This window comes from Vigna unguiculata, chromosome 4 (genome assembly GCF_004118075.2).
Source record: "Vigna unguiculata cultivar IT97K-499-35 chromosome 4, ASM411807v1, whole genome shotgun sequence".
Classification (NCBI taxonomy): domain Eukaryota; kingdom Viridiplantae; phylum Streptophyta; class Magnoliopsida; order Fabales; family Fabaceae; genus Vigna; species Vigna unguiculata.
Genome location: NC_040282.1, coordinates 25,905,379 through 25,914,821, shown reverse-complemented (window position 1 = coordinate 25,914,821; position 9,443 = coordinate 25,905,379). Strand labels below are relative to the sequence as shown.

The window sequence follows — 9,443 nt, the reverse complement described above, 5'->3', positions numbered from 1 at the left end:
TATAGTACCCTCATTAACATCACCCCAATCAACCACTCTCATTACCAAAGGAACATGTACATTATAAATTAGTGACAAATATAAACATTAATTTCTTTGGTAGCCAAAATCTTGGTAGCTAATTTTAGTGACCAATTTAGAGTCTAATTCACAAATTAATTATAGCTTTTTATTCAAAATAGTGACTATTTTAGAGACCAATGTAATGACTATTATAAATTAGTATTTAAATTAGTCACTATAGTGACCAATTACTTTTTGTCTTTAAAATTGGTTGCTTTATATTTAATGATTTTCTTGTAGTGAAAGCAAGGAACTGAGGCCAAGATTATGTGAAAAGGATATGTGAATGGAATATATAGAGCAATATCTATATGTGTATCTAGAAAGCTAGTTAAGTTGTGGTATTAAGGCTTGAGAAACAATTGTTAGTAGCATTGAGGCATGGACATGAGAAGCTAAATTTAGTGAAAGGCATTGAGGCCTAGAATCACTTAAGTTATCTATATATATAGGTAATTTGTGTACGTTTAGTATATTGCATGAAGTGATTCCAACGAGGAATTCCTTATGTATGTACTTGGTTGATTTATTGAATTCATGGTCTTGCTACGAAGATCATCCAAACTCTAGTAGTTATTGGACCACATAGAAGGATATAGTTGATGTTGAAAAACGATAAAAGTTTCTTGGAGAAGGGCATGGTATTAAAAGGGATCATATATCCATGTTACGTCAGTTGTGTTACTCATCACACATCTTGCAGCAGTTATCATAGGCTAACTTTTCCTCCGGTCCAATGGTTAGTCCTATCCCGATTCTGTATAGTAAACAATTTTCTCAATGTTATCTTCTTTGATGTCTTCACCTTATTTCAATCTTCCTTTTTTTTATTTCTTGCATTTTGATACATGTCCATGTCCCTCTTACATTTTATGATTTCCTTCAATATCTTTATCTCAATACTCTTCTTCGATATCTCGATTTTTGATACTCTTAACAATAATGTTCAACTAAAATCATTCTAGTTTTGTAAAAGAAATCATGTCTGTAACACTTATGCATTGATTTGATATAGAACAAAGTCCATAAAAAAGATTGGGCATTTATTGACTAAACTTTCTTGAAATAGTTTGATACAATTTCTTATATCAACAAGGTCTTTAATGTATAATTATTATTACTTAAAAGAAGCATGATAATCTCAGATTAATGAAATTTTGGACAATTCATTTACATTGTGTTTCATGAAATTAAAATTAATGGATATGTTCTCAAATTAATGAAATTTTGGACAATTCATTTACATTGTGTTTTCATGAAATTAAAATTAATGGGTACATGGTTGATTAACTTTAGGTTCAAACAAAAATCGAGTCAAAAATTAAGTAAATAATCTTTGTAAATGGATTATATTTTCATTAGAAAATTATGTTGTCCACAGTAAAAGAATTATAAGTCTCACATAGATATAGTGTAACGCCCCATTTAATTTAAAGCGCAAAATTAAAGGAAAACGTCACACAGAGATAACAAAGTAGCGTAGTCTTGGGGTCTTTAACACAATCCCTACAAACCGAGCACACCACGATGCCAAGGGAACACCAAATAAAAGTCTGACAAAAGAGAAAAGGGTAGCAAGGCGTAACAATACATGGGCTGTAGCCCTAACGAAAAACATGAAGAAAAGAAATATAAAATCCAGCCCCGATGGCTAAGCAGCGGAATCGCCATTTCTTTGTTGACCGCGGGAACCTCGTCCATCTGCTCCCATCAATTAAATTGATGATCATCGCAAGGAAGAACAGCCACATACAATACAACCACACAACAAAACAGGTAAGCTAGAGCCAATAACATATTCATCATACAATCAATTATATTTTCACCATCCCATACCCATACAACAACCAAGCATGTCATGACTCTTCATTCAATACACTACGACTCGACTTGACTCATTCAGATACGTATAACCTGGTCGGATTCAGCGGATGCTTGCACTTGTGGTGGATACCCCTGCTCACCCCCGAGCTATGTGTTACAAGTGTTACGATGGATCAATTTTCCCTCACCACAAAGTTAGCCCTTAGTGAATTTCAGGCCTCCTGCTACTCTCACCACAAGAGTCAGTCCGCTCTAGGTGAGACTAACTGACCCCTTAGAGTGTAAGGATGCAACCTTACCTTTAATCCTTACCTAGTTATACAGATGGGGCACCATCATGGACACCCACTACCAGGGGCCATGGGATTACGTCCCGACCACTGAAGCGCAACCCCGAAGGTCTCACCTAGAGACCCCAAGGAATTTACACGCTGACATGGACCAACATTCATAAATCAGAAATAAAAGAACATTAAATCATATTTACAATTCCATACCAACCCCTGAGGTTAATTCCTCATGCGTATCACATTTCGAATCCATACCTCTGATCATCACCACCCCACGAGTCTAGGGCCTCATCTCATATCAATACCATGTTCCTTTAGTTCCAAACCACACATTCATTTCACATGCCAAGTTCCCCCAACACCCATCATTCATCATTTATGAATCATGTCACGCATATATAGCAAACCATTAGGCATATATCCATACATATGTACATGCATCTCATCATGGCAGTCATACCCAAACAATTCCAATCATAAGTGAGTAAATACACAACCCAACACCACACTGTCTCGCCCAATCCCTCACTCAGGCTGAAGGGTCTCGCTCAGGCGAGTCCCCTTCGCCTAAGCGAAGACTCGAAAAGAGCATCAGGAAGCAATGCGGGATCTCGCTTAGGCGAGACCCCTCTCGCCTGGGCGAGATGCTCGCTCGCTCAAAAATTTGAGCGGGTCGCCTGGGCGACCTCTCGCGCAAATTGGTTTGGGCGAACCCTCGTTTGTCTCGCCTAGGCGAGACTGGCTCGCTTGGGCGAGATTAACAGGTCTCGCCACTGTTTCACCTACAACAGCCATGTTTTTCAAACCAACCAAACATACAAAGTAATCTCACGCATCAAATTGAAGGATTAAACCATACAATCGACAACCAACTCAACACAGACCAAAATGACTGGAACTAGAAACCCTAACTTCTCGTACCTGAAAAAAGGCTAACAGAACTTCGACGCGGAACCTCGGAGCACAATAGCTCGAGTGATGGACTTGAAGAACTGGCGAAACAGTGGAACAGTGGAAGAAAACGAGATTAGTTCGAACTCTAAATGGTGAAATGCGAAGAACAGCTCAGGAAGTAAATACAGTAGGGTCAGAATCACTTACGTGGAGTGGGAATCACTACTTGAGCTTTTAGGCGGACTGGTTCGAGGTGAGAGACAAACCCTAACAGAGCTCTAGCGGTACAGTGGAGAGGAAATGGCTGAAGGTTCTGTGAATGCAAGGAAAAGTGGAACGTTAGGGTAACTCTAGGCCCAAGCACAAGGGGTAGCCCTTTACTCTAGGGCAGAAAAAAAATAGTAAGCCAAAATTAATGGGCCTTACATATAGTAATCGAGTGAGTGGATGTAGGTTTGAATAATTTCATTCCTATTTTTATATTTAAAAGAGAATTTTCATTTTCAAAGTAAAAATTCAATCTCTACCATTATTCACACATATATGAAATTCTCGTCCCATCTTCACCATCATCAAGAAAAAAAATATAATTAAATAATTTCTAACAAGAAATAAAAATATAATGATAAAAATTCATATTATCAATTATTCAATGTGGAAATAATAAATATTTTCTTCTTCTCGACATAAAATATCAAGAAAGAAAAACATAAAACATCAAGAAATTAGGATTGTTAATATAAGTTTTTAGACTATCTTAAAAGTTAAAATAATATTGACATAAATGAGAATATGAGCAGAAATAAAGACAGACGAAACGAAACAAATATGTACATGTTAGTATTTATATCCATCAATGCATGCATTTAAAATAAAATGGATCAAAGGATACCGATAAATATATGATTTCATTTGTCAGCGTGTATAAAATTGTGAGTTTGCTTCGTACTTTCTCCACACGCTTTAGTTCAAATTAATGTATATTCTTCTTAAAGGTTTATTTTGTATGAAAACTGTTTTTTTATTTCGCTTTCATGATTTCCTTTTGACAAACAAAATAGAATATAAACCATACTCAATTTAAATTTGAACTGTTCTAAGATGAGACAGCATTTTAAAATACTACTGATGATGGTGGCATATTTATGTCATTTCATTCTTTTACATAACTTTTTTTCTATTTTATTTGCCAAAAGAATAGACACGAAAGGAATAATCTGCCATTTTGTAATTCTTCCACTCAATATACGACATCATTTCTATTTTGTTTCAAATGCACAAGTCTAAATTTATATATCTATGTTCTACTCATTTTAATTTGATTTTTTAACCTATCATATTTTCTAGTCATATTTTACGCATATCATTAAAAAGACTTAAAAGTCAATAAAAATGAACACATCATACGTATTAATGCATTCCTATTCCTATCTAGCTGAAAGTAATATAATAGATAACTCAAAAATAAAAGGATATATATGAAAAACGTTTGTGTAGTTTAAAGATTAGACTTGATCCTATGATTTGTTTTTCAACAAAGTATAATTAATTTCTTTTATTATGCATATTTCCATAACTTTATAAAGAACATTTCTACAATGGTGTGTTCTTAATAGCACTAGAAAATATCACTAATTGGTGATGGTTGCCACACTTGGCACATAGCTTCTAAGGGGAACTTTTTTCCTACAGTGACTCCTTTTCCTTCAATCAGATCAATTTCTTCATCAGTGCTTCGTTTCCACTCAAAACATTGAATCAATAAAGCCAAAGTTAGGCTCAATGTGCGTTGAGCCAAATTTGATCCAGGACAAGCCCTTCTCCCTAACCCGAAAGGAAGCAACTTGTTAACTTCATTTTTATTTTCAAATCTTTCAGGCTTAAAATGTGTTGGGTCACTCCACAAATTGGAGTCTCTATGAATAGCCCAAGCATTCACTAACAAAATTGTGTTTTGTGGAAGATTGTATTCTCCAATGGGGCAATCTTTCGAAGAGAAATGGGGTGCCAGCATTGGAGCCGCAGGATGCAAATGAAGTGTCTCATAAACAATATTTTGAATGTAAGGAAGTTTAGGAATGTCAACTTCATCTACTAGACGGTTTTGACCTATGTGAGTGTCTATTTCCCTTTTTGCCTTCTTTAGTATTTCTGGATGGTTTAATAAATTACTCATTGCCCATTCTAAAGTTACAGCCGATGTGTCTGTTCCTGCCAATAATATAACCTACAATGCAACAAATAAAAAAAATCAAATAAAAAAAATCTTGTAAATAATAAAACTAAAAAACACAATTTCCATCTTCTGAAAAATAAAATAACACTTTAAATAATACCCTTCTCTCTAATGTTTTTGCATATTTCTTCCAAAACATAAATATAAAGGAAAACAGACTATTTCAATTTAATCAAGAATATTAAGTAAGTTTGTTTTAATCACGTTTCTTTTTGAACCAGCTGACAGTTCATTTCACAAATTATGAAAGGAGGTAAGAACATGGGTGTAACAATTTTTCCCCAAGTATTGGTTTCCACCGTTTCCTAGACCAATGCATATGCTCACAAGAGTCGACAAACAGGTCTGTTATGACCACATGCACAACTGTCATCTGTAATGCTCCATGTATTATTTTCCCTTCCAATTTTTGTTTCATGCATTTCATTCACAAATTATCCAATCCCGATCTCAAATACGTGTGGCACCTACCTACATCACCTTAATTATTCAAGAAAGCTAGAAAAGACTGACTTATCCAGATGCCAATAATCAACGCAATATTGAATATACTAGTTACGCATTTACTTTACTTCTTTTCACTCTTTTAAACAACCTCAAATGATATAAGGAGATAATATAGTAATTACCAGGACAAGTCCTTTAATGATTTCATCCGTGTAGTATTCAGGTTGTGATTGTTGTTGTGTTAAAAGATGATCTATCATAGTATTGACGCTTTGTTTTCTGTTACGATGTTCATCAGTGAATCCTTGTAAAAAAGCATCGGTTATCTTACTGGTTCTATTCAGGTTCTTCTCCAAATCATCAAAATTAAACCATCTCAGCAAAGGCAAGAAGTCTCCAGGATTATTTGCCCCTCCCACAGCCACCAACTCTTTAATAATCCCTCGAAATTGCCTTGCTTCTTCCACATCACACACATCACAATCTTCACCGTAATATCTCTTCCCAGACACCATCCTCATTATAATGTTAACAGTCATTTCCGAAAAGCTTCAATAAATTATACAAACAGTACAAAATTAAGAAAATTATGGAGTATAATCAAAACTTTGCTATCTACTCTTTCAACAATTTGTACCTAACTTAATTCTACGGCCAAATTTACCTGGATTTGAGTTCCACTTTGGCAAAGCCGCTGCGCGAGTCGTGAGCGAGCTTTCGCACGAGCCTCGTGACCTCGTCCCTTCGGATTTCCGAGAAGCAGTTCAAACGGTGCGTTGAGTGAACCTCGAGCGACACGATGCGGCTGAGGTTGCGCCAGTGGTCGCCGTAGGGCGACACCGCGACGGTGGTGTAGTTGTAGCCGATGTATTTTCCGGTGAGGAGGCGAGGACGGTTCGCCAAGACGATGTCGTTTTTGGTGAAGCACTCCTGCACTGCCTCGGGCGACGAAACGACAACGACGAAGCGCGAACCGAACCAGAGAGAGAAGACTTTGCCGTGTTTCTGAGAAAGGGCGTGGAAGGTGCGGTGGAGCGGTTGTCTCATCTGGTGGAGGTTTCCGATTATGGGGAAGGAGAAGGGCCCTGGAGGAAGGTTCCAGAAGCTTCTTGTTTTGAAGAAGAAGCTCCAAGAGAAGAGAAGAACGATGCATGTGAGAAAGAAGTAAAAAAAAGGGACCATGGTTGTTGAAGGTGTGGCTTGATAGTGTTGAGTTAAGGGAGTGTTTGGCCGAATCTTTTGTGTGAGTCCATATAAAAGGCGTGAGAAGGGTGTGAAGACAAATCCACGTGGGAGTTTGCGCTGGATAGTTAGGCTGGGAAAGAGCTTACGTAATAGATAATTTCATACAACGGTGACACTTAAGACTCTTGCTCTACGTGACAACACCACCGCAAGACACCACACAAAATGACTTAGAAAGAATGAGATACTTAGATATCGAGAAAAGATGGAATCTGTTTTATTAAGTAGTATGACTTGGCATTTATATAGAGTACCAAGTAAACCAAAACAGGTCTATGGGTGATTTGTTATCAACACGTAACACAATAGAGTTGGTACTATGAACCTTCAATTCAGTGAGAAGAGAAAGCAGGCACAAGGCTTTACAAGCATTGAATCACACAAACTAACAAATTTAAATTTCTGACATGTGGGTATTACGATCATAAGAAACAATTGTTTCAATTTCATCAAGAAATCTTTCTATACATATATTGTCTGAGTTTTATTAGATAACGTCAATATTGACATTATTCAAATTTAAAATAATAATTTACGAGTTTTCTTATATGGTGTTTATTATTTAATGGAAAATTAAACTCATATTTGAATTTTTCAATAGTTTTATAATTTTTTGAATATAATTGTCTCAATATGACAAACCTTCTTTGACCTTTAACCAATTAGAGGTTACGTTGTACACTTCTTTATAATTTTTGTAAGCATTACCACTTCCTTTTTAATCGGTGTAGTTGATAAATTAGATTGTATATTACTAAGGTAAATCGAATATTGTATTTTTTTTTAATTAGGCAGTTCGATCATTGATGAAAATAAGAGATTTATGCATATGTATATGTAATTATGTTAGAAGAATAAGAATTATAAGGATCTTTTATATATATATATATATATATATATATATATATTACTATGTTGATATATGAATAAAAGTATATCAAAATTATTCTTTGAAATTTTTCTCTGCGGTAGCAAGAGTCAACGTCGACTTCTTCTATAATATAGAAATTAATACATTGTTGGTTTTTTTGAGTAAATTCTGACAGCTTGTACCGATCAAATTAAATCGGAGAAATCTAACTCTATAACTTTCGCTGCGATTTATATGATTGAGAAATTTATCCCGGAACAACTTGACGGCAGCAACTATGTCAAGTGATCATTGAATGCACAAAGACTGGTCCTAATACCTGTCATGAAAAATTGCTTAATGCCTTTCATTATTATTATTATTTCTGCTATAAATAATACTAGAATCGTTACTACTCATAATTACAAAATATCTTATAATCTGAAATTAGGGAGAACAATTAATCTATGATTGCCTAACTTATTTTAAGGAAATCATATAAAAATATACTCATAATTACAAAATAACCTATAATATGAAATTAGAGAGAACAAATCAATCTATAATTGTCTAGCTTATTCTTAAGAAATTATATAAAAATATTTAAAGAGAAAAATTAATTATTGATTGATATCCCCCTCTCCCCAAATTGGTGGGGCTTGGTCAAGAAACAAAAATTTGCTAACAAGAAATTGATGAAGCAGACAAGGAACATCCTTCATAAAAATATCAACAACTTGAAGTTGAATAGTGACATGAGGGAGTGAAATAACACGATCATCATAAGTTTCACAAATTGAGTGATAGTCTACTTTAATATGTTTGGTGCGTTCATGGAACACTAGACTTGCAATAATTGGAATGACACTTGTATTGTCAACATAGAGAGACGTTGGATTGTGTTGAGGAAACCCAAGTTCAGCCAAAAGACCACGAAGTCAAATTAATTCAAAATAAGTAGTAGGCATGGCACGGTACTCAAATTTAATAGACATTTAAGTATGCATGGTTGCTTCTTAATTTTCCATTAGATCAATGAAGAACCTAGAAACAAGCACCAACCAATGACTGATCGACGATTGTCAAGACAACCAACCCAATCAGCATCACTATAAAAAAATTAATTTAGGAGGTGTGCCAATGGGAAAAAATAAACCTTGCTAGAGGTACCTTTTAAATATCTAATTATGCGACTAATTGTGGCCAAGTGGAGATGGCAAGAAGAGTGCATGATTGACTCACTTATTGAATAACAAATGGGATGTTAAGGCGTTGGTAGACAGCTTTTGTCGCCTAAATTGTCTTAAACAAACTAAATTAATCACCTTTTAGTAATGCAGTATAAAGATCAACTCAGGTCAGTCTAAGGACGGTGCCAATGCATTGAGTGGATTGAATCCAAAATACATGTTTTTGAGGGACTTTTAAAAGCGTGAAAGATAGACAATGAAATTAAAATGAAGGCAATTGTAAAGTGATGAACTAATGAAACTAACTCGTAAGAAAACTGTTGGACACTTAAAAGGAGAATAATGAGAATGTATGCAACCATGAAATTGACCAATGCAAGGATAATCAAGGAAAAGGAAGGATA

The 9,443-nt window shown here is 35.1% G+C and overlaps 1 protein-coding gene across 2 annotated transcripts; it reads right to left on the bottom strand.

Annotated features, from left to right (window-relative positions):
* Positions 1-1,495: 1,495 nt before the first annotated feature.
* Positions 1,496-6,976, bottom strand: LOC114181477 (cytochrome P450 81E8-like). Of its 2 annotated transcripts, XM_028067946.1 has the most exons (5): positions 6,419-6,976; positions 5,937-6,303; positions 3,279-3,384; positions 3,099-3,169; positions 1,496-1,764 (listed from the first exon to the last, which is right to left on the bottom strand). In XM_028067946.1, exons 1-5 carry the CDS (start codon positions 6,934-6,936, stop codon positions 1,570-1,572), a joined length of 1,257 nt encoding a protein of 418 aa, XP_027923747.1. In that variant the 5' UTR covers positions 6,937-6,976; the 3' UTR covers positions 1,496-1,569. The 2 variants fall into 2 exon arrangements, with proteins under 2 accessions (XP_027923747.1, XP_027923746.1); XM_028067945.1 differs by lacking the exons at positions 1,496-1,764; positions 3,099-3,169; positions 3,279-3,384 and adding an exon at positions 4,617-5,298.
* Positions 6,977-9,443: the final 2,467 nt, after the last annotated feature.

What these genes read in the sequence shown, in the direction of transcription:
- LOC114181477 (XM_028067945.1), bottom strand. Translation starts at nt 6,936, where the DNA reads ATGGTCCCTTTTTTTTACTTCTTTCTCACATGCATCGTTCTTCTCTTC. An exon ending in AAAGTGGAACTCAAATCCAG is followed by an intron (nt 6,304 to 6,418) that starts GTAAATTTGGCC and finishes AATTTATTGAAG; the next exon opens with CTTTTCGGAAATGACTGTTA. An exon ending in TCATTAAAGGACTTGTCCTG is followed by an intron (nt 5,299 to 5,936) that starts GTAATTACTATA and finishes GTTGCATTGTAG; the next exon opens with GTTATATTATTGGCAGGAAC.